The sequence below is a fragment of the Notamacropus eugenii genome, chromosome 2 (genome assembly GCF_028372415.1).
Source record: "Notamacropus eugenii isolate mMacEug1 chromosome 2, mMacEug1.pri_v2, whole genome shotgun sequence".
Lineage (NCBI taxonomy): Eukaryota > Metazoa > Chordata > Mammalia > Diprotodontia > Macropodidae > Notamacropus > Notamacropus eugenii.
Genome location: NC_092873.1, coordinates 24,455,948 through 24,479,831, shown reverse-complemented (window position 1 = coordinate 24,479,831; position 23,884 = coordinate 24,455,948). Strand labels below are relative to the sequence as shown.

General features: G+C 48.7%; 2 protein-coding genes across 4 annotated transcripts; both read right to left on the bottom strand.

Moving 5' to 3' along the window:
• Positions 1–3,553: 3,553 nt before the first annotated feature.
• MRGPRG (MAS related GPR family member G) lies at positions 3,554–9,069 on the bottom strand. Of its 2 annotated transcripts, none has more exons than XM_072639447.1 (3): positions 8,831–9,069; positions 6,896–7,225; positions 3,554–4,710 (listed from the first exon to the last, which is right to left on the bottom strand). In XM_072639447.1, the coding sequence occupies exon 3, from the start codon at positions 4,600–4,602 to the stop codon at positions 3,748–3,750; it is 855 nt and encodes a 284-aa protein (XP_072495548.1). In that variant the 5' UTR covers positions 4,603–4,710; positions 6,896–7,225; positions 8,831–9,069; the 3' UTR covers positions 3,554–3,747. The 2 variants fall into 2 exon arrangements, with proteins under 2 accessions (XP_072495548.1, XP_072495549.1); XM_072639448.1 differs by lacking the exon at positions 8,831–9,069 and adding an exon at positions 7,358–8,487.
• Positions 9,070–16,273: 7,204 nt separating this feature from the next.
• LOC140524715 (mas-related G-protein coupled receptor member E-like) lies at positions 16,274–23,143 on the bottom strand. 2 transcript variants are annotated; one of them, XM_072639445.1, is made up of 3 exons: positions 23,029–23,143; positions 22,363–22,450; positions 16,274–20,069 (listed from the first exon to the last, which is right to left on the bottom strand). In XM_072639445.1, exons 2-3 carry the CDS (start codon positions 22,444–22,446, stop codon positions 19,059–19,061), a joined length of 1,095 nt encoding a protein of 364 aa, XP_072495546.1. In that variant the 5' UTR covers positions 22,447–22,450; positions 23,029–23,143; the 3' UTR covers positions 16,274–19,058. The 2 variants fall into 2 exon arrangements, with proteins under 2 accessions (XP_072495546.1, XP_072495547.1); XM_072639446.1 differs by lacking the exon at positions 22,363–22,450.
• Between the last annotated feature and the right edge of the window lie 741 nt (positions 23,144–23,884).

Genomic DNA, 23,884 nt, shown 5'->3' with positions numbered 1-23,884 from the left:
CCTTTGGTCAGAAAGGCCTGGGACCTGTTGGAGATGTGATCCAGGGTGCGCCTTAGTGGGATGGTGGCAGTGGGTTATTTGAAATGAGGACTTGAGGCAGAGGCCTGGGTTTGAATCCTGCCTTGACTGCTTGTTAATGAGGCACTTGGATGAGGTGAACTCTAAACCTGTTCTAAGGTCACTGTCTTCCATGGCCTAGAGTCTAGGCTTCAGGTGTAGGGAATAGTGCATTTAACTCAGGTCAACAAAAGTTCCAGAAGCATTTATTTGGTTTTATGAGAATTAGCCCTGGAAGGAATCTTAGAGAATCTCAGAATCCCTTAGAGCAGGGGTAGAGGACTCATGGCCCTCTAGGTCCTGGGGTGCAGCCTTTTGACTGAGTCCAAGTTCTACAGAACAAATCCTTTTATTGAGAGAATTTATTCTGTAAAATTTGGATTCAAAGAACTGTACTTGAGGACCTAGAGGTTCACATATGGCCTGGAAGCTGCAGGTTCTCTGCCCCTGCCTTAGAAAGTCCAATGCCTTCATTTTTCAGATGCAGAAACTGAGGCCTAGTGACTTGCAGTGACTGGTCCAAGGCAAGTCAAATCAGTAAACATTAAACACCTACTGTGTGTCCATCCCAGTATACAGGAATGCAAAGAAAGGCAAAGGAAAGTCTCTGGCTCCAAGGAGGAACAACAGGTAAACCAGTATGTTCGGGATGATCTCTCAGCAGGAGGGAAAGCATTGGGTTTAAGGGAAATGGAAAAAACTTCTTGCAGAAGGTGGGATTTTATCAGAGACTTGAAGCTGGAAATGGAGATGGAGAGAGAGAGAATTTCAGCATGGGGAATGGCCAGTGAAAATGCCTGGAGTTGAGATGAATAAGAGGCCGGTGTCCTTGGATCAAAGAGGTAGGGAGGAGGGGCAAGAGAGGTAAGAAGACTGGAAAGGCTCGGCGGACTAAGTTGTATAAAATCAGGAAGTCAGATTTGATCCTGGGAGTGATAGGGACTGAGGTGATGTAGTCTGCCCTGTACTTTAGGAATATCAGTTTGATAGTTAGGGAGAAGAAGGTCAAGCAGAAGACTCTGCCATGGTCTAGGGGTGAGGGGCCAAGGTGGCGGTGGTGTCAAGAGAGAAGATACAGACATAACAAAGGTTAAATTGACAGCTCTTCTCTCTAGACTGGATCTGGGGGTGGTGGTGAGAAGGAGTGAGGAGGCCTGAATGACCCTTAGGTGGTCAGCCTACATGACTGGAAAGATGGTGGGACCCTTGACAGAACTGGAGAAGTTAGGAAGACAGAAGGGTTTAGAGGGAAAGAGAATGAGGTCAGTTTTGGGTTTAGGATGTCTACAGGGCATCCATCTGAGATGTCTAACAGGCAGTTAGAGATTGAGTCTGGAAGTCAGCAGGGAGGTTAGGGTTGGACAAATAGGTCTGAGCATCATCTGAATAAAGATGAAAAGGCCCCAGGATCCAACCTGTAGCTGAGTGAGACTCACAGACAATGGGACAGCTGCCTCCTGTTACATTCTATAGTGAGGGGAAGCTGACTGCCCTCTGAGGAAGTCTCTGCTACTCTGTACCAGCCTTCCATCCACCATGCTTGAGCCCCTGGGGCTCAAGCAGAGCCAGCCTCCTCCCTTTTCCTTGTGACAGCTAGGACATGGTGTATTTCTAATTTGAATCCTCTCGGTCTGGGATGTTATTCAATAAGGATCTCCATCCATGAGGGACTAGTGAGGGACCTTTTGGGTATATGCTGAAGAGGAATGATCAGTCTGTGCCTCCGGCCCCGGGCCTTGTCCTATAAGGGGCTTCAGGCTCAGTGGAGTCAACTTCAAGAGCCCAGGGCAAGGCAGGGAATGGAGGGAGCTGGTAAAATGTGGCCCAGCAAATACCCGAACATCTGTAAGGAAACAGAAAAGCTGGGATTTAGGAAAGACTTCTGGGAAAATAAAGGACTTCCCTGGGACTATCCTCACTATCCTCATAACTTTTCCAAAATAATTCCCCCTCACTTTGGCCTCCACTCCCTCATGTGTGGTCTCCCCCATTAAACTGTAAATTCCTTGAAGGCAGAGACCGGTTTCCCTTTTGTAGAGGAATGCCCAGCCCTGAGCATGGTGCCAGGCATGTTTGAGTGAATGCTGTTCCTTCCTTTATTCCAGATGGGTGGGCATTTTAAACAAAGGAAGAAGATGATTGTTCCTGACTGCATTCCAGCCGTAGGACCTGACACCTTGTCCTGGGCACAAAGCCTGGCACAGGACACAAGTCTAACCTGTGATGACTATGGTCTCTGGTGGAAGCTGGACCGGAAACCTCCTGGTAGAGCTCGGTGGGAAAAACAAATTCTGGGTTGGAAATCAGAAGCTCTGTGTTCAAATCTTACCTCTGGCCCTTGCTACCTGTGTAACCTTGGGGAGGTTACATCATCTCTTTCAGCCTCAGTTTTCTCATGAGCAGAACAAGGGGAGGAGGCCAGATGGCCTCGAACATCCCTCCTCACACTGTTTCTTTGACCCTTTTCACTTGTTCTCATTAGCCAATGCCCTCCCCAACTCTGTTTCCCAAATCTCCCCCACCCCAAGTCCCTCAAAGAGCCCCTTCCTCTTCCTATTACTTAGTTGTCTTTGCAGGTTGAGGGAGGCCCCAGGCTGTGTGTCCCCTCAGCGTTCACGAGCACATGGTGAGGCCCATGTCTAGAAGTCCTTCAGGCTCACTCACAGCCACTGAGCAAAGGAGGGAATGAATTATCTCCATGTGAAAGAGGAGAAAACTGAGGTCCAGTGGGGAAGTGACCTAGGTAAGGTCATATGGCCCATCTGCTTCTGAAAAGTTTTTAGGAGAGTGGGAATCTCTTCCTAGATTTTGTTTCTATTCAGATCATCATATCTGTAATTCAGAGGTAGATGGAGCCACCATCCACCGTCACCCATCATCACCTCCTCATTTTTGTCGTGGTAGTTTAGTCATTTTTCCGTCATGTTCAACTCTCTGTGACCCCTTTGGGTTTTTCCTGGCAGAGGTACTGGGGTGGTTGGCCATTTCCTTCTCCACCTCATTTTACAGATGAGGAAACTGAGGTAAACAGGGTGAAGCGACTTATCCAGGGTCACACAGCTTGTTGGTATCTGAGGTTGGATTTGAACTCAGGCCGTCCTGACTCTGGACCAGGCACTCTATCCACTGGACCACCTAGCTGCCTTTATTTTGCAGTTGAAGAAACTGTGATCCTGAGAGGTTAAGGTCACACTGGCAGGAAGTGTCAGAGGCCCTCTGACCCCAAAGCCAGGGAACTCTTTACTGTCCCAGTGTCCAATCCAATTCCATTCTATTCACATACCCTCAGTGTTGGTAAGGCCCCCATTAGTAATCCACTCTAACATGGACCTGAACAGGCTCTCTGTGGGCAATATCCCCAACTAGTGTCTGCTCAGCCTGTCTTTGAAGTTCTTCACTGAGGGCAAGGCTACTCCCCGGGAGGCCACCCCCTCCACTTGGGGAGGGTTCTCACTGCTAGAAAGTTTATCCTTTCATCAATCTTAACTCAAATGAATTCAGTTCAGCATTTATTAGGTTCTACTATGAGCCAGGCACTATTTCAGACCTGGGAGATACAAAAACAAAGTTGAGTTTGTCCCTGCCCTCAAGGAGCTCCCATTCTGATCTAAGCTGTTTTGTTCTGGGTATGGATAGCTAGGTCATCCAGCAGACTTCTGCCATGGAGAACTGGGTCAGTGTGCCTGGGGCTCAGACTGTCATCTCCAGGGCCTCTGCGAACCTGCCCTTCCGTCCCCTGGCCCAGGCCCTTTGCAGATCCCGCCTGTGGTTGGCATTGCAGAAATAAATGATGGGCTTGGTGCTGCAATTCACACAGGCCAGGAGTTCAGCAATTGATAAGAAAAAAGAAAAAAACCACATGAGGGAGCCCATGGTGTTCTTTAAAGTCCAGTATGTGAGGAAGGGGAGGCCGCAGAAAAAGAACAAGGGGACCGCCTGGAGAACGTAGCAGTAGAATGGGGGCTTCTGGCCACTCTGGGAGCAGCATTGCACCCGGACCAGCAGGATGAAGCTGGAAACACAGAGGATGGAGAAGAGGAGAAACAGGCAGATGACGCTCACCACGTGGTATCGGAAACATGTGAGCCACGAGCTGCCACCGTTCAGTAAGCCACAGGCCTGGCTGGGCACCAAGACCAGTGGCAGGGAAAGAGCCCACACTAGGGTGCACGTGCAGGCCGACATGTGCTTGGGCCGGCGGCGGCTCCACTTGGGGAAGAGGGCCGCCAGGCACTGCTCCAGGCTCAGGGCCACCAGCAGGCCCAGGCCGGCAGCGAACCAGAAAAATGTGACCACCAGGTATTGCTGCTGGGGGCCCTGGGTGAAGGTGAGGATGGCAAACACAGTCTGGCAGCCCAGAAAGAGGAAGTCGGCTCCTGCCAGATGGAGGACATAGACAGAGAAGGGGTTTCTCTTCACTCGGAAGCCCAGGAGCCAAAGCATGAGGCCATTCCCCACCAGCCCCCCCAGACCAGTGAGCACCATGAGGGAGAGGACAATGGTATAGAATGTTCTCCCACTGATAATATTCCAGAAACCGAACATCTTGACAGTGTTGCTTTCCTCAGGCTGGGGAGAGCACGGAGAAAGGAATTCACAATCCCCGTGTGTCCTCAGACAAATGCTGCTGGGCACTACTGACCCCAGGTACACCTGTGAACAGAATGGCATGGAATCCATTCATTTGCTCACTCATTCATAGTAATATCTAGCATTTATACGGTATTTTAAGGTTTGCAAATAGCTTTATCAAATGAGATAATATTTGTAAAAAGCACTTAGCATACATAGTGTCTGGCACGTTATAGGTGCTATATAAATGTTTAAGATTTTCTCAGCTGATCCTCACAACCATCCTGGGAGGTAGGTGCTACTATTGTGTCCATTCTACAGATGAGCAAACTGAGGTAGAGATTAAGTGACTTTCCCAGGGTCACACAGCCAGGGTCAGAAGACTTTCTGATTCCAGGTCCAGAGCTCTGTGCTACCTAACTACTTTCTATTGATTTCTTCATGAGGCATTGATTTGAGAATTTCAGCAATAATGTATTAAGATCCTACTACGTGCAAGTTACTGCTAGACACTGGGTGTACAAAGGGAGGCTGTATTCTCTTGGGTCAGGCAGCACTCACCTAAGCACATGCAGAGTCATTTGGACAGTCTGAGCACAGGGATTTTTTCATTTTTGGGTCTTCATGTCTCAGCACCCAGCACACAGGAAGGCATTTAGCACATTATTGTTGCATGAATCACATCAAAACAGTCCAGACAAAGTAACACAAAGTCATTTCAAGGGAGAGAGTGCACCAATGGGTGGTGCAAGAGCTGTGTCAGAGCCAGTGCCTGAGCTGCTCTGTGCAGGGCAGCAAGGAATCTGGAAGCACCCACTAAGCACCTCATATTGAGCCAGGTGCGGAGGGCTGAGAGAGAAGGAACAGACCCAGTTAGTCTTCTCAGGCCAGCTGGAGGTGCATGGCTAAGGACAGAGAGTTAACAAAGATACAAGATGGTGTATGGTGTGGAATGTTGGACCTAACATGCAGTCTCTCCAAGTATTCAAAGAGAGGGCTCCTGGGAAGGGCTGGGCTGGGGCTGAGGCTGGGGCTGCTTAGGCTTGGTAAGGGAAATGCCCTGGGGCCCCTCTGCTTGTGGGAACCACAGCCTGATCTGCCAGAAGACCTACTATTGAATGGGGGAAGGGAGGAGTGGGGTCATCTACCATAGGGCCTCTTTTATGGGTGAGGAAAGGGAGGCCCTGAAAGGTGAGGGGACTTATCCAAGGTCTTACAGTCAGATATTCAAATCCAGTTGCCTTTTCCCCATACTACATATACTACCTGTGTCTCCTTTCTTCTCTCTCTGCTTCTCTGCTCCATATTGTCAAATGAGATAATATTTGTAGGAAGTGCTTGGCACATAGGTGCCATAGAAGTGCTTCTTCTCCCCATCCTGATCCAGCCTGGCCAGGCTCTCCCATCACTTACCTTTGGGCTCTCCTTGGTCCCCTTCCTCTCTGGCATGCACTGCTTCTTTACCTTTTCTCTGCTTATTGTCTTCCTTCCACGTGGTGATCATGTCCCACTCCTCCAGTCCCAGAGATCCCCGAGATCTTGTTTATCCAAATCTCTCACTGAGCACCAGGAAAGCTGTGCTTTCCATCTTTTATTATTATTTTAAAATATCTCTCTGATCAAACTCCCAGTCCAGCTTAAAAGTTACTTGCAGACAGAAACTGAATCTGATCCAGGACTTTTAACTTGAGGTATGTGCAATTGTTCTTAAAATCTTTTGACCTGGCTGTGTTTCAATAGAACTCCTTCCCCCGCTGCAATCCTCTGTATTTTATTTTATGGATAAAAAACATTGTTCTGAGGAGTCTCTGACCTTCCCTGGTCTGCCCATAATAAAGGTGAAGGAGCACCCCTTCCCCCATCTAATCTCTCTTCTGTGCCTGGCATAGCATTCTCTGTATAACAGACAGTGGCATAGGGCATAGGGTGCTGTATGTAGCATCAGGAAGGCCCACACTCAAATCCAGCTTCTGTACCTCATTAGCTATGTGAGCGTGGACCTCAGTTTCATGATCTTTAGCCTGGGTGACCTCTCAGGTTTGTTCCAGCTCTACATTTATGGTCCTTGGACCCACTTTCCTCTTAGCATTGTTGGGAGATCATGTAAGCAAGAAAAGGTATTTGTGAGCTAATTAAAGGGCCATTTGAAACGCCAGTGATGATTACATGCCGAATTGCTGCTACTTTGAGGTAGTCTGATGTCATGAAAAGAGCTCAAAACTCATAGTCAGAAGAGACCCGAGTTCAACTCCTGACTGATACTCACCGGCTGAGAGACCTTGTGCTAGTCACTTCCCTGGGCTGGGGTTCTCCTTCTGGGGAATGGATGAGAATCACTTCGTGCGGGCGCTCTGAGGAGAGCTGGGGAAGGAGGAAGGTGACAGCAGCTCCAGCTCCTACTTCTGCTGCGAGGCCGTCGCTTCTCACGTCCACAGAAGGCAGACGATGAACAGGACTGGGGCTTCAGTTGCGGGGTAACCCAAGGTGGACAGCGGCCAGGTGCTGATTTGGACACGTGCTGCCGAGCCGCTAAGGAATCCTTCCAAGTTGCTAAGGAATCCTTCCAAGCCTTACATCCTTGGGTCCTCACGGCCCCCTTGGGAGGAAGGAAGTGTAAGTTTTAGGGAGGGGAACGTGAGTCTGGATGTCCCTGGCACCGGGAATTTCTGGGCCAGGAAAGTCCTTCGGGAAAGACCCAGTGCAGGTCAGAATCCTTCCGGTCACTTACCAGCTTAGGGCGTTTCCGAGAGCACTGCTAGTCTGCAGGTGGGACTTGAGCCCAGACCTTCCTGGCTCGGAGGCTAACTCTCTGTCCACTTTCAGTACAATTATTATTCCTCCCCCCTACCCCTCTTCCCTCCGTAAGGAAATTGCAGCTCAGGAATCTCCAGCGACTTCCCAGGAGCACACAGGCTCCTTAGCGGAAGAAGCCGATTTCCTCCTCAGGTGTTCTGGATTGGGCGCTAGCAATGCTCTCTGTGCACTCTCTCAGCTGCCAAGGGAAAGAGTCCTGCTCTGGGAGAACTTGTATCTGGTCTTGGCCTCTCAGTGACTCCCACTGACTACATGACCTTGGCCATGAGGCATTTTCATCTTTGGCCCTCAATTTTCTCATCTGTCAAGTGAAGGGGTTGGACTAGCTGGACAGTCTTAAGAGTCCTTCCAGACTCCAGCTTTGGGGATTTACAGGAAACCCATATAGCTGGGCGGGATTCAGTGCTAAGAAGAGCTTTGGGAGGGAGAACCAAGCTTTGGGAAGGAGGCTGTGAGCTCTAGGAAGGAAGGTGCCCTGTCTCTGTACACTCCTAGTGAAGGTTATGGGATTTGTGCCCCGAGGATAACAGACAAAAGAGCACTTGGTGTATTTCTTAGGTTTTATTTTGACAGAAGGGAGAGGGTTAGACAAGATGATCCCGTAGGATCTCCACAAGCTCTCAGATTTCATGACTCCAAGCTGGATGACACCTATTCCTTTGAGGGCACAGGAAAACTGGAAGCAGAGAGGGACAGCTTTTGGTGGGGCAGTGCATACAGATGGTGTTAACTTTGGAGTCAAGAAGTCTTGAGTTCAAATCCTGCCTCAGACACTAACAAGCTGTGTGAACTTGGACAAGTCACTTCATCTCTCTCAGGCTCAGTTTCCCCATCTTTAAAATGGGGGTAATAATGGCACCTACCTGACCGGGTTTTTGTGAAGATCAAACGAGAACGTTTGCAACATGGCTTTGTAAAAATTCAAGTGCTCTATACCTGTTAGCTCTTATTATGAAAGGCATCTACAGGGATTCTCCAAGCACAAACCAAAATATAGGTGGACCAAGGTTCACATCTGAACATGCATGGCACACGTGCACTCACACACATGCAAACATGCGCACACATGCACATGCACATGCACATACACATACAACCCCCTAGGAACATATATCTAATTTATCTCTCCAGCTCCCTTGCCTTTTCTTCTCCCTCCACAATGATTTTCATGAAACTCTCACCACCAAGAAAATTTAGAGATGAGTTAAGATTACAAGAAGTAGGATGGAATGGATGCAGATGGGTGGATGGACAGGGACCTTTATGGGCTCCCCTCAGATCACCCATCAGGCCTGGGGTGTCTAGCAGAGGCAGAGGCAGCTATCTGGGAAGAGAAGGTAGAGAGAAGAAGCATTGGGAGCTGAGGATGTCTGCAAGCTCTTCTCACCAACACCTCCCAGGTGTCCTGTGCCAGTCAGGAGAGTTGTGAGTCTGCACCTCCAGGCTGCTGTGCCCCTATCTCCAGAGTCAGGCTCCACCTTGGTCCTGCTGGGAAGCCCCCTGTCCTCTGCTCGGGCGGTCAGGCTCAAAGCTGAGGTTGGTGAAACTCCTGCAGACTCTAATTTCTCTTGCTGGTTTGGGTTGGGCTGGGTTGGCACTATCGCTTGTGAGTTCTTAGGAAGAGGATTTCCCAAGAGTCCTCTTGGTGAGGATTTGTTGGAAGATTTGTGCTTGAGCACACTGTCCAGCACTATCTAACAAAAGGGAAATTTTCCAGGCTAGAAAAACCTCCTTCCTTATTAGCTGTCCCTGGCTGTCAGGAAAACTAAAGAAAAATACAGCTCAGAAAATAATTGCCCCATTAGGTCATGTTCCTGAGACCATCTGATTGCATGAAGCTAATATTTACAATGTTTGCTTGAAGTCCTGACATTCTAAGGCAAGGCCAGCCTTATTCATAGAAAGGAGTTCCAGGGAGGCCCTGCTGATCCTTCAGGGAGGGAGTTCCATGACTCTGTTGTGCAGGGTTGAGGATAAGAGAGTAGGAGACTGTCAACTCCTTCCTTGAGGGAAGCAGCATATTAATAATCTAGAAGTTTGAAGGAGGGACTGCACGTACCTGAAACAAAGAAATGGGAAAGAATTCTAGAAGGGCAGGAAACAGCTGGGTATTAAAGGGTTTAAAATAGGAGGTAGCTGGGAAAAAGGGATTTTTACCTGTGACTTGGACTTATGATTCAGGTAGGAGCAAGAAGCAGTTGATTTGTTACAGGGGTTGATTTCCCCCTTGCAAGTTCCTCCCCAGGCTGGCCAGGTTCATTGGTCATGGTGAGCTGAGGTTAGATTGATTTCTTACATCAGCTCATCTAACTGAAGTCAATACTGATTAATGCAAGTCTCACCCTCTGCTCATCTGTGCGCATGCAGCACCCTGTTAGTAGAATTTGAAGTCCTTGAAGACTGGCACTATTTCTGTATCCCTATCCCTTAACTCTCTCAAGACAGGAGACTAACAAATGTTTATTGAATTCTGCTGAATTGAAATAAGTCTCACAGTCCCTTTGAGAGGTTGTATTATAGAACTAAAAGAAATGTCAGGAGTAGCAGGGATTGTAGAGATGATCTAGTGTAACACTAAGTGGTGTCATTCCATCCCATTTCCTCCAGCAGACCACTCACGCTATCATTCCCATTGAGGAAATGGAGGGAATTGAGGGGTTTAGGATAGCAGCTGGTCAATTGTGGGAATTGAATGAACCCCACTGACTCAATTTAGTGACTCAATTTTGGTCCTAGCTCAGTTCTCCTTCTATTCAATTATGGGGTCTAGTCCAAAATATATCTTCTGAGAAAAGTTTACTCAATTATGGCAACTGGGAGAAAACCTTATTGCTTTGTTTGAACCTTGACCTGGAAGCTGGACAACCTCTACCCGCTGCTTAGAGACCCTTCACCAAGGATATAGGTTATGCTGACCAGAAACTGGGTCAGACCCTAAGATTGACACAAGGAGTTTTCTCATAATTGTACTATCTCAAGCAAGCCGTAAGTCTTATCTGAGAACAGCCTATACCGATTGGTCAGTCATAGTTTCCATGTTCCTTTGATTGTTTACAGACACTTGGGGAAATGGGAACACCTCTTTTTCTGATTTCAAGGAATTACACCTGTTTACTCTCTCCCTCCCAACTTGGAAAGTCCCTAATCTTTCCTTCAATTAGAAATCAGATTATCTAATGTTGTATTGTTTCCTTTTAATTAATCGGCCTTATGTGATTGTTTTGAATGCATAAAAGTCTGTCTTCCCCTATATTCAGGGTCCAGTGTCAAAGCTGAGGAAGGCTATTGGTCCTGATTTGTTAGACAATTGCATACATTGCTTAATAAAGTGATCTACTTAAAAGATGGAAGCTTTGTTTCCTCAATCATTTCATCTTTCACCTGTCGCACCACACTTGCTTGTCTTCAATCTCTCCATGTCTACTGACTCATTTCCTGCTGTCTAGAAACATGCTCATATCACCTCATTCTCAGGAAACCTTAACTCGACCCATCATCATCTCTGCCATCATCTCATATTTCTCTTCCCTTCTGTGGAAAAGACATCGGTGCCTCCACTTTCTTTCCTCTCACTCTCTTCTTAACAACCTGCAGTCTGGCTTCTGACCTCATCATCCAACTGAAACTACTCGCTCCAAAGTTACTAACGATTTCCTAATTGCCAAATCAAATGGCCTTCTCTCAATTCTCATTCTTTTTTGAAATCTCTGCAGCCTTTGCTCACCCTTTTCTGGATCCTTTCTTCTCTTTAGGTTTCCATGACACTGCTCTCTGGTTTTCCTCCAGCCTATCTGACCCTTCCTTCTGTGTCTTCTTTATTGGATCCTCATCCAGATCATTCCTTCTAGTAGGAGGTATCCCACAGGGTTCTGTCCTGGACCTTCTTCTCTTTCCCCTCTATAGTCTACCTTGGTGATCTTATCAACTCTCCTAGATTGAATTATCATCTTTATACTAATGATTCTTAAACCTACCTATTGAACCTTAACTTTTATCCTGTTACCAGATTCATATCTCTAACTGCTTATTGGGTATCTTGAACAAGATGTCCCATAGTTTGTACTTAATGTGAATTTATTAGCTTTCTCCCCAAGCCTGCCATCCTCCTGGTCACCTGTGCTTACAACCTAGGTATCATCTTTGGTTCTTCCCCCTCTCTCACCCCTAGTCCTCATATCCAATCTGTCACCCAGTTCTGCCAATTTTACCTTCATAACATCTCTTGTATATATACTCCTCTCCTTTGGCCCTGCTGCTACCTTTGTGCAAGCCCTTATTGCCCCTTTTCTGTTGCAGTAGGCTGTTGCTATTGGTCTGCAAAATTGGTCTCTTTGCCTCAAGGCTTTCCCAGACTCCAGTTCATTTTCTATTCAGTTGTCAAAGTGATCTTCCTAAAGTTCAGGTCTGATTCTATCATCCTCCCATTCATTAAACTCCATTGGCTCCCTATAACTTCCAGAATCCAATATAAAATCCTCTCTTTGGCCTTCAAAACCCTTCATGACCTCCCCCTTCCAGTCTTCTTCCATTTTACTTATTCCCAGGCATTCTAAGATTCAGTGATGTTGCTTCCCTTGCTGCTCTGAAAGACCTTTCATCTCCTCACTCTGGCCATCTTCACTGATTGCTCCCCAGGCCTAGAATTCTTTCACTCCCCATCTCTGCTATCTAACTTTTCTGGGTCCTTCAAGTCCTGACTAAAATTCTCCCCTCTTCAAGACACCTGCCCCTAAATGCTGGTGCCTGTCCTCTGAGATCATGTCTGATGTATCCTGTCTCATGGGTGTGGAGTGATCTGCCTGTTGCTTCCTCCATCGGACTGTGAGCTGCTGTTGTATCCTCGGTGCCTAGAACATACTAGGTGCTTAATAAAAGCTTATTGACTGACTCTTCATTAATATATGGAAATGCTCATTGGCTCATTGGCTTAAAAGATGGTGATACTGAGCCTTCAAAAATGTTGCTGCCATCCTCCAAAGAATCGGGGAGCTTGGGGGGAATTCCTTTCTTTTTTAAAATTTTTTTTATTTTATTAATTTTATTCATTTTCAGTGTTCCACAATCACCATCGTATAACTTAGATTTCTTTTTCCCTCCCTCCCTGCTACGTTTCCCCTTTCCCCCCAAGACAGCATACAATTTTACATAGGTTCTACACATGCATTCCTATTAAATACATTTTCACCACAGTCGTGTTGCATAGAAGAATTCAAACAAATGGGAGAAATCATATAACAAACCAAAACGTAATACAAAAGAAAATGATCTGCTACATTCTGCAATTGAATTCCATAATTCTTTCTCTGGATGTGGAAGGCATTTTGCCTTAAAAGACCACTGGGAATTTTTTTTTAAGTCCTGACATTGCAATGAAGTTTCAAGTCTACCAGAAAAAACTCTCGCACACTGTGGTCGTTGCTGTGCACAAAGTTGTCCTGGTTCTGCTCCTTTCGCTCAGCATCGATCATATAAGTCTTTCCAGGCTTCTCTGAAGTCTTCCTATTCATCATTTCTTATAGCACAATAGTATTCCGTTACATTCATATACCACAACTTATTCAGCCATTCCCCAGTGGATGGGCATCCCCTTGATTTCCAGTTCTTGGCCACCACAAAGAGAGCTACTATAAATATTTTTATACATGTGGGACCCTTTCCCATTTTTATGATCTCTTGGGGATACAGTCCTAGAAGTGATATTGTTGGGTCAAAGGGTATGCACATTTTTGTAGCCCTTTGGGCATAGTTCCAAACCTCTCTCCAGAATGGCTGGATCAGCTCACAGCTCCACCAACAATGAATTAGTGTTCCAACTCTCCCACATCCTCTCCGACATTTATCATCCTCCTGTTCTGTCATGTTTGCCAATCTAACAGGTGTGATGTGGTACCTCAGAGTTGTTTTGATTTGCATCTCTCTAATCAATAGTGATTTAGAGTGGGATTTCCTTTCAAGTGAGTTTAAGCTGGAAGATGCCCCAGTCTATGCTTTCAGAGACATGCCTCCTTTGTGATGGAAGGACAGCCCTAGCAAGCTTCACTCCCCTCCTCCCCCCACCTCACTCCCATAGGTGAGGTCAGACTGTTTCCATTCTCAAAGGAGAGTGGGTTTTCATGTGGAGGATGTGGAAGAGAAGGTGGCCTGGGCTCTGAAAGAAAGAAAAGGCCACTAGTGGTATGAGCCATGGGCAGTCTTTCTGGCATCCTGACTGATAATAATAGCTCACAATTATTCAGCTTTAAGGTCTGCAAAGTATTTCAGACATTACCTGATTTCATCTACTGTTGGGAATAAGAAACCTCCCCCCCCTCCACTCCCCAGAAGCTAGTTTAGGTTTATGTAGGTCTGATGTTTGGTCTCTGCTTGTGTATGGTCTATGTGTACATGTACCCCCTTCCACCCTATGAATGCATGCATTGTTGTCCTTTCAGGGTTGGGGGCAGGGCAGAACTAGAAAACAGAACAGAATGCAGAGGGGCATTAGCCTAGGCGCAATTCTCCCTGACCCGGCTATATACTCCTAGAGCAGTGCCAAGGAGTGTGTCTCAATCATTCCAGTCCTTAGGCCTGAGGAAACATAAGGCAAGAGGATATAAGATCCGAGGGTGTGGTGTTTGAGGATAGAAAAGAGACCTCATGGAGATGCCTGAGGAGAAAGATCAGAAGTCACCCCAGGGCTTCCAGGAATTTCTTGGCACCCCCAGGCAGCAACGCCCCTATTTCCACCAAACGTTCCCCTGACAGAAATGGAACCTCCTGGCCCATGGATGGGCAGAGCCCTCAAGCTGGTTCCTATATGGAGCAGAACCAGGTTTTGGATCCCAGACACTGACAGTCTTGAGAGCCCCTCTGGTCAGGACCCCAAAGCCTCTTACCCTTACCTCCATAGAGACCACTGTGTTCTTGTTAAACCTCCATGACCCTGAACTCAGGCCTAGGGACTCTCACAAAGGGTTGAGGCTGGGTCATGAGTAGGGGTGGCTGGGTCATTTCTGTGGAAAACAGAGGGTGGGGTTGGAACTGAAGAGCTAAGGGCAGGGATAGGAACTGGGGAGCTGGGATGGGGTTTGCACAGGCTGCCAGGCAGCTACAAGTCTGGAAGGGCCAGAGGAGGGGACTTAAAGGCCCTGGAGCAGTCACAAAGAGGTTGGACTTGAGGATCAGGACCATCCACACTGGTCAACACAGTGTTGACAAGAATTTGGCCCCTTCTGGTACTTTTTAAGCCCTGTGGCTCAGAGCTGCCCGGGCACCTGGTCTCCTTTACCCAGGGTTTGTACTCATTGAAGACTAGACCCTATCCCTGTCATTTTGCGTAGGTGCAAATAGGGAGCCAGGGTAAGATTCTGAAGGAAAGGAGGAATCAGGAGAGACTCCCGGTGCTGGGTTTTGCATGAGGAGACCAGGGCTGCTAAGAGGCAGAGGTGAGGAGGGAGGGCCTTTCAGACATGGGGGAACCCAGTGGAAAGTCAAGGAGATGGGTGGTAAAGCAGCATATTGGGCAAGCTGGGTGGTGTGAGGAAGTGTTGGAAGACTGGAAAGCTGTGAAGGAGCAGATAGGGAGATGTTTTAAGTGTCTAACACACTTTCTTTTTGACCCCAGAGATGGTAAGGAGCCCCTGAAGTTCATACAGCACAAGAGTCCCATCATCAGATTCACCCTTTAGGAAACACCCTTTGGCTGTTTTGTGGAGGATGGGGTAGGGTGGGGGGGAGATCTGAGGTAGGGGAACCAGTTAGGAGGCCACTGCAGCAGGCAGAGGAGGGGTGATGAGGGTCTGGTTGGAAGTAGTGGCTCTGTGAGTGGAGAGAATGGGACACAGACAAGTGAGGTGGTGGGGAGAGAAAATACGGAAAAACTGGCTTTGCAGTTCTAGGACTTATATTCAAAGGTTGTCTCTGATGCTATTATGGGACCTTGGGCAAATGAGTTAGCTTCTCTGTGCCTCAGTTTCCTCATCTGAAAAGTGAGGTGGGTTGGATGAGAGAACCTCCAAGATTCCTCTAGCTGGAGATCTGAGAAGTCATGGTCCAGTGAAAAATCTGTTGAAGTGAATCTTCAGTGGGGGGGAGGGTTCGGGGAGGGGGAGCATTTGGCCCCTTCCAGTCGGCCCTCAGAGGAGCCTCCAGCCTGAGGGCCAAAAGCTGACTGCTGCCCTTCCGTCAGGAACCTGCTCTGACGTGAATCCAGCATAAAGAACCTCTTAGTTTCCCTGGTGCTCCTCCTCCACTGGGTCATGTGTCTGTGTCTCAGGGTAGAAATGTATAGGCATGCTATATACACAGGCACACATATAGATACATGTGTATATTGGCATCACCATGTATCTGTCTGATGATATGCACTCCCAGAGGACACTGGGAGGCTGCAGCCCCCCTCTCTGATCACATGGGACCCTTTCTCCAGGGGAAGTTGTGGGGATATTCTTCCCTAGGAGGAGCAGAGGTCTTTATTGGTGACAGGAAAAAGCTTGTTTTAGAGTATGGAGAGCCCAGGTAAGTGTGGAGGCCTGACTGTCAGACCAGTGTAAGCTGTTACCTTGAGCAGATGGGGTGGGGCACAGACAGGAGATCCTTCAGTTCTCTTTAATAAATACAAAGATTAGCAACTTCTGCTTGTAGGAAACATTCAGTGACTTAAGCCTGTGACCCTGAGTCTACCTCCTGGGTTCCCCACCCTCTCTAGTTTTGTCCCAGGGAAGGCAGTGGCTCCAAATGAGATCATAAAAGTCAAAGATGTGGGATAAATATGGTGGTTACAGAGACGCAAGAAGGAATGAGCAAACCCGTGCCAATTCCACTAACAACCATCAGCCAGTTCACAGGGCCATGCAGCAAACCTTGTTTATATGATTATGCTAAAGGAATTCTGTGATGTCTTTGGAAACTCTGCAGAACAAAAAGCATGTCCTCCAAGACACCGGGGGTGGGGGGATGAGGATGTCTCTGGTGGCTGTCTTCTGCTCTTGTCAGACCACATCTGGTATATTATAGTCATCTCTGGGACCCCATTTTCAGAAGAGCCTTGGTAAGCTACAGAGCAGTCAGGGGTATGTATGAGGGTCCTGGAGATGAGTCCTATGTGGTCTGAGTAAAAAAAAATTGGGAGGTTGAATGTGGAGAAGAGACAGAGGGGACATAACAGCCACTAGGACAGGTACTTCAAGACTAGGAGGGGACAAATGATAGATTTCAAAAGGGGGAAGAGGGTGAATCCTGTTTACCAGAGGTAAACTAGTGGTGAATGCTAGTCCTGGCAATATCCTAGAATGGATGATTAAGGAGAGGGTCAGTGATCAACTAGGAAAGAAGTGGACATTGTAAGCAGCCAGCATGCCTTAATAAATTGTACACCAGACCCAAAGAAATCTGTTGTTTTTGTTTTTAACACGATTACTAGACAGGTACTTCATGGCAATGCTGCAGATATGGATAACCTAGGTTTGAAAAAAGCACTTGACAAGGCTTGTCATGCTATTCTTATGGAAATAAAGAAGGGTTATGAGGGAGACCTTACACAATCATGTGGCTTCAGGACTGGTTGAATGGCCAGACTCCAGAGGCTGTCTTTAACATCAGCATTTTCCTTTGGATGGAGGTTTCCGGTGGAGGTCTCTGGCATCTGTTTGACCCTGTGCCATTTAAAATTGTTTATCAGTGATTTGGATAAAGGAACCATGAGAGTCCACAAACATGTTTTAATTTCTTTGGCCTGAGATCCATGGGCCTCATTTGTGGCAGGCTGCCTCTACTCTGGTCCCATCTCTTCCTGCTGCCATTTCCTTCAAACTTTCATGTCCCATGCTGGAAATTTCCATACCTTGTGTAGGACCACAGGGCCTTACCAGTCACTTCCTAGTATCTGTCTGTAGCAATAGAGATAGAAAAACGGGTCTTGTCCCTTCTTTGTCAAGTCAGTGAGCTGCCTTGGTATGGAGGGGATGAAGAACGCAGGCATCCCTAGAAGTGATAAGAACTTAGCTGAAGCTGGACAGGTCAGGTCCAAGGGCGATCTTTGGAAGGATCATCACTGGCTCCCATTCTGCCTCCTACTGGGATCTTAAGACTGACATATCTGTAACCTTTCCCCATCTCTGAGGAAGGCCCTCACTGGTTTGTATCCTTCATGCTCTGGGAGCACAAAGGTCTCAACCTAGAGATAGTCTTTATCCCAACCTATTCTTTTCCTTTCCCTACTCTGACCAAGACCTTAGCTTTGGAGGTTTTCTTGTATTCACAGGGAAGAACTAGTCTTTTCTTCTCATCCCTTCCTCCCCCAACCCCCAAGAGTTAGATAGCATTGCATTGTGGTTAGAGAGTCAGAAAACCAAGGTAAGCACTTCTGATAGGACTTACTGACTAGTGGTGAGGCCGTGGGGAAATCACCTGAGTGCCTGGTACATAGTAAGCTCTTAATAGTTGCTTGTTGACTGCTGGTTGGCTTTTGGAGCCTCAGTCTCCTTTAGGGCTAGGTGGCCTCACACATTTTTTCCAGCTCTAAATCTCTGATCCCAAGTTAAAGAGCATCAGATTTGACTTTGATGCAAGGAAATTCCAACCAGAAGAGCCACAGGAGGCGCTGTCCAGAGAATAAAATCAGTGACCTTACCCTCACTCTTGGAGCACAGGCTGGCTGGCCACGTAACTGGGGAAGGGAGAGAGTCTGTCTCTTTAGGGATGGGCTAGACCAGGGGTCCTCGGAGGTTGGCTGTGCTCTCACTTCTCTCTCTTTCTTCACCTTTGAATCTTTGTGCTTTAGATTGGATGTCACAGTGGCTCCAGAACCGCCTGATGATCCTGCCAGCCATCATCATCTTGATGAGCTTGCTCTCACTCTCCCTTTGTTGGCCAAGATTTTTTAATGAGCCGTCTAAATTTTGTGACCAGCCTTCTGGTCCTCAGTGAAACACCAGGCATATGAACTTGTAATGTAAAAATCCTATCCATTCACTCCTGGGCAGTTGTAGCTTGACTTGGGTGGGAATGGGGGATACAGAGAGCACGTGTCTGTGGTGAGCTTGTCCACACAGGACAGGAACAAAACAGCTTCTCAGCCCTGGGGGTCAGGAAGGATTATGGAGAGAGACTCTGGGCTTCTGAATATTAGGACTCAGGGAGTGAGATATCCTGGCCACTGCCTTATGACAGGGATGAGGGGGAGGGGACAGAGACCACCAAGTCTAGGGAGGTTAGTGCCAGGAACTCACTTGCAAGTGTGGCTGGGCTAGAGGGGGTGCAGGTGTCTGAGGATAGTGATTCCTGCTAACTTAGTACTCAGGTCAGTTGTTTCTCCCTGACAAAGGAGTTCAAATACTTTTAGCAGCCTCTATATTTTAACACTGGTTTCAGCCTCACCTTCCCTCTACATAGCCAAGGGGAAGGAGGGTTATACTGAATTAAAGCCTCCATGTGCAATAAACCAGTTCTGGCCCTGGCTGCCCCAAGAAATCCTGGGACCCCAGGCTGGTGGGTATTCCCACCCCAGAAGAAAAGATTGTGGGAACCAAGTTAAGGTAGCATCCTGTCTCATTGGCAGGGGCAGAGGAATAAGTACAGCTGAACGAAAAGAATCAGGCATCCTGAGGGGTGACCCCCCCATCCTCCGGAGCCGAGGCCTAGATTTCCACGGGTCCTGTATCCAGCATCTCTCCACCCTCCCCCAGCTCTTCCTCATCCCCCAGGGCCCTCAGGAGGACAGCCTTGAGGGGCTCCTGGAATCTTCGTTGCCTGAGGCTGCCCACACAGAAGTAGATCAGCGGCTTGGCAGAGCTATTGACACAGGCCATGAGAATACTGAGGCAGTAGTAGTAGGCAGGGATGTCCATCCAATTCAGGGAGAGCCTGTAGATGCCAAAGGGAAGGCCACAGAAGAGGAATGTGAGAACCGTAAACAGGATAATCAGGTAGAACTTCAGGGGCCAGCGGCGCTGAGAGCCACACTCCACCCTGACCAGCAGGATCAGACTGGACACGCACATTGTGGTCAAGAGGAGGAAGAGCAAACCCACCCGGGCCAAGCCGATCTGGCTGCACAGCGTCCCTGAGGTGCCCCCGGACAGCTCCCCGCAGGTGCCGTAAGACAGGAAGTGCAGCAGGAGGCAGAGGGCCCAGAGCAGGGCGCACACGATGGCCGATGTGTGTGGGGGCCGGCGGCGGCTGTAGCATGTGGGCCAGAGTGTGGCTGCACACTGCTCCATGCTGATGGCTGCCAAGAGGCTCAGGCCCACCGTGTAGAAGAAAAACCTCAGGGCCAGGAGGCTGTCGTAGACGTAATGGGGGAAGCTGAAGTGATGCTGGAGAGTTTCAGGAATAACAATCACCAAGTGGCAACAAAGGAAGAGGAAGTCAGCGCTGGCCAAGTCGAGGAGGTAGATGGAGAAGTTGTTGCGATGGATGCGGCTGCTTAGGAGCCACAGCACAATGCCATTCCCGGCCAGCCCCACCAGCCCCACAGCCTCTGTCAGAGCAAGGATGATAACGCTGAAGACCAGCCCCTCATCGCTCATGATGAGATGCTTCACGTCCTCGGTCTGGTTACCAACCCCATGATAGCCAGGAACCTGCTCTCCAGCACCTGCGTCCATGCTCAGGATCCCTCTCTGGGACTCTGCTGACACCCAACGTCCCTGTGAACACAAGGAAAACATGGCGATGTACCGGGAACTCCTTTCATTGCCCTACCCATCCCTGTCTCAGACCTTCATCAATGCCCAGGGGAGATAAGACAGAGGTCAGAGTTGTGAGCCAACATGGGAACCAAGGAGTCATGGAAGGACTCTGCATCCCCTTGATGATGTAATTGCCTGGAATGACCACCCCCTTCACCTTCCAAAGCAGCAGGGGACAAGAGCTGGTCACCAGGCACTACAACTAATTGCAGAAGGCTGGAGACATTCAGCTGTCCTTGGAACTTAATGTATGGAAAAGCTGAAAGTGCTTTTAATGAGCAGCCCAGAGAAGCTTCTCTCAACTTGGAACTGGGCTGCAACTTTGGGGCACCATTTCTCAAAGAGGGATGCATTCTTGTTTTCTGGGATGCAGATTACAATTAAAATTGGGAATCATCAGGGAAATGAGAATTTCACTTTAGAGTCATTTGGGTGCTGGCTCTTAGAGGAAAGCTGTGCAATCATTGTTTGCTGTTTAGGGGGTTAGGAAGGGACCACCCTCTGAAAGAGATATCTGTCCACTACAGTCTTTTCTCTCCTCTTCAATTTCCTGAAGAGTTTTCTGTTGGGAGGTAGGATGGGCTCTTTTTGGGGTGGAGGGAGGAAGGGGGCTTTTGTTACTTGTCCTTCAGGGATGACTCATTCTCTGGCTATGGTCTAGGGCTTCTGGGCTTCTTTGAACTGGCAGTTACTTGGGGACTGAAAGGAGGGGTGGTGTGCCTGGATACCCCAAAGTTTCCTTCTCCTTTACCCCAACCACAGCCACATCCTGCCCTCTCTGACTCTTCTGAACCTCAGCAAAGCTGCAGACTGGACCCTGGATGTACCCTTGTGTAGTTAGTGCCTTGTGGGGAAGGGAAAATATTTATCAAAGTGAGAAAACCTAGGAGGAATTTTCATGCTACCCTCTTGCCCAGCCAGGTGTTAAAGAAAACTTAAGCTCCATCTTTCAGGAACTTCTTTCTAAGTCCCTTTGACACCCTGGACCTTGCTCAAGGGTCTCCTACCCAGGTCCTCTGACTGATTCTCCCTTTGCTCTCTGAGCTGTCTGTTAACTCCAGGGCCTTGTCAATGACTTAATAATGTCCCTTGAGCAAGTCCTACTCCATCTGACCCCATCTGTGACTGAGGAGAGGAGCCTGGATCCGGCATCACCAAATCCCAGAAAGTCTGAGGTGGAGGGGATCTCAGAGACCTTGTCCACCAGCCTGTAAAGTGCACTGTGTGTCCTCCTTAGAACGCTAGTGAATTCTGGAGCATGGGCATAAGTACCACAAGTCAACAAACAGGGATCTTGAGAACCAGCATGTTTGCCTCATCAGTGCCCAGCCAATGGGAGGTGGTTAATAAATGTTCCCTGGGTTGTGGTGAACTGTAGCTAGGGAGGACCTCCCTCCCTTTCTCCTTCTTCCTTCTCTCCCTTCATTTCTCTCTAATTCCCTCCTTTCCTCCCTCCCTCCTGGTTTTTTGGAAGCCAGAGGATGTGTTCCACCATTTCCAGAGGAAGCTTATTCTACTTTCAGATACCTCTTATTTTAAGTTCTTATTTCAGAGGACCTGGATCCAAATCTTGGCTCTGCTTTTTATAGCCAATATGAATATTAGTAAGACCCTTCCCCTCCCAGGACCACAGGCTGGCCCTCTAAAATAAATGAGGTTAGGGTAGATAATACCCAAGGCACATTCCACACCAAGGACCTGACTCTTCCCCCAACCCAAATGATGCTTGATCTTTCCCAAAGATTCTGCCTCCTTTCTCCCTCTGTCCAAACCTCTCATGGCTTTTCTATCTGGTGCTGGCCTCCTTCCCACCCCTTGGGGGGACTGGAATTGCGGGACTGGGAGGGGCCTAATGCACTAATAACCAGACCTCTCCTTAAGAAGGTGAATAGGGGAGACAGTAAGGGAGAGATGAGGATCCAAGGAAGGAGACAGTAAAGGGAAGGAAGGGGAAGGGCAGATTGGATAAAGAAGGTGGGATGCCCCAGAGCAGGGCTCACTGGCTCCCATGCCAGTCCTCCCCCTCCCCCTCCCAGCACCCTCCAGGACCTAAGATCCTGTGAGCTGCACCATCAGCTCAGCCTGAGCCGAAGGAAGGACCTAGTGCTGAGGAACAATGAAAGGTATAGTTAGGGAGCCCTGGAGGTTGGGAGATGGTTGAGGTGAGGAGAAAACCAAATAGTTTTCCTACTTGTGTGTGGGAAAGCTGGGTGCCATGTGCATGGAGGAAAAGAGAGGAGAGCTTGCCTACCCCTTGGGCAGTCAGGGATCCTAGGGAGCCTCTTCTGTCAGCCCAGTGACTTCGGGCAGCACCAAGCTCTGTCTTGGGCTCCATCCACCTGTAGTAGGAAATCAGGAGGGAGAAACCAGGGGCCCCAGCTTCCCCAGAGTTGTGCCTGGGAAAAGTGATTTCTTCTACTCTCTTTGGTGGTCTAAGGGGAGTGGGATTCATTTCATTACCTGCCCTTCAGGGGTATGGGGAGGTCAGGGGAGAAGGTGATGCCTTTTACTGGGCCCACAAGGAGTGGCTGATCTTCATGTCCCCAGAGTCCAGAACCCAAGGAAATGAGCTCATGTTGCAGCATGAGGGATGTGGGATAGATCTAAGTCTGCCCAATTCAGGAACAACAGATGCTCTCCGTGGAGGTAAACATTGCCAGGCTAAATAGGGAAGCTTCTAAAGGCTGCACAGATTAGAGGTGGAAGTGGATAGGTGGGGTCTTGGAGGCAGGGGGATGGAGATGATACCCACCCCCCCCCACCACTCTTTTCTCTGGTACCCTAGTGCCCACTCCCTTCCAAACACTTTACCCAGCAGAGAGGAGAAAGAAGGGAAGACAGAAAGCTCTGGGGTGACACCCGCATACCCTTTCCCCCGCCAAAGGCTGTGGCTACGGACCATTGCTTTCATTCTCACCTTCCTGGGTGTAGGGGGCTTTGAACTGCTGGCTCGCACTGGTAGTTCCAGCTGCAGGCACCTCCTTCCCCGCCTAGAGACCGATGGAATCAGGGCGGCTCCCGGACAGCTGTTTGTTGGCTCCGGCATGCCCAGGCTGCTGGGGAGTGGGGCAGGGGAGCATCACGTGGTGTCGGTCCACTTGTCAGAGGCTCCAGCCCTGAGCTGCCTCCGCCTCTGCCTCCCAGCTCCATTACAGGGCCTGCACCACCGCCGCCTTTCCAGAACCATCCTCTGTTTCTTCCAGCTTGCTCCCAAGGGGCCTAGAAGTGGAAGTAAGGCTTGGCTGGGAGAGTAGGGGGAGGACGTCTGGCCAGACCTCCTGCCTGCCTTTGGAACAAACAACTCGTCCATGGCGCTCCACTTTCCAGGCTCCAGGTCTCTCTCCCTCCTCATGGGGGCATGGGGGAACCAGGCAGACCCCAACATTCCCAGATGAGGAAACTGAGGCACCGGCATGTGAAGTAGTTTGCCCTGGGTCACACAGCTACCAAGTGTCTCCAAAGTCGAACCCAGGTTCCTCCTGGCCGCAGGTTCCCAGCAGTCACCTCTCAGAGGTTTCATTCCCAAGAATCCTAAGGATTCTCTGTCCCCCAGCATGGCACAAGTATCCCAATGCAATTCAGGAGTCCCTGGAGAACTCTTGTTGGAAAACGAGGGATAGCGCAGGCAGCCACCATTCCAGACTAGCCTTTTGTTTTCATGGTCATTGTTTCCACCATGTTCTGCTTTAGCAGGTCTGATCCAAAGTTTGGGAGCTGCCTTTGGTCCTGAGAGGTCCTGCCCTGTGTCTCCACAGCTGTGACTTCTTGTATTG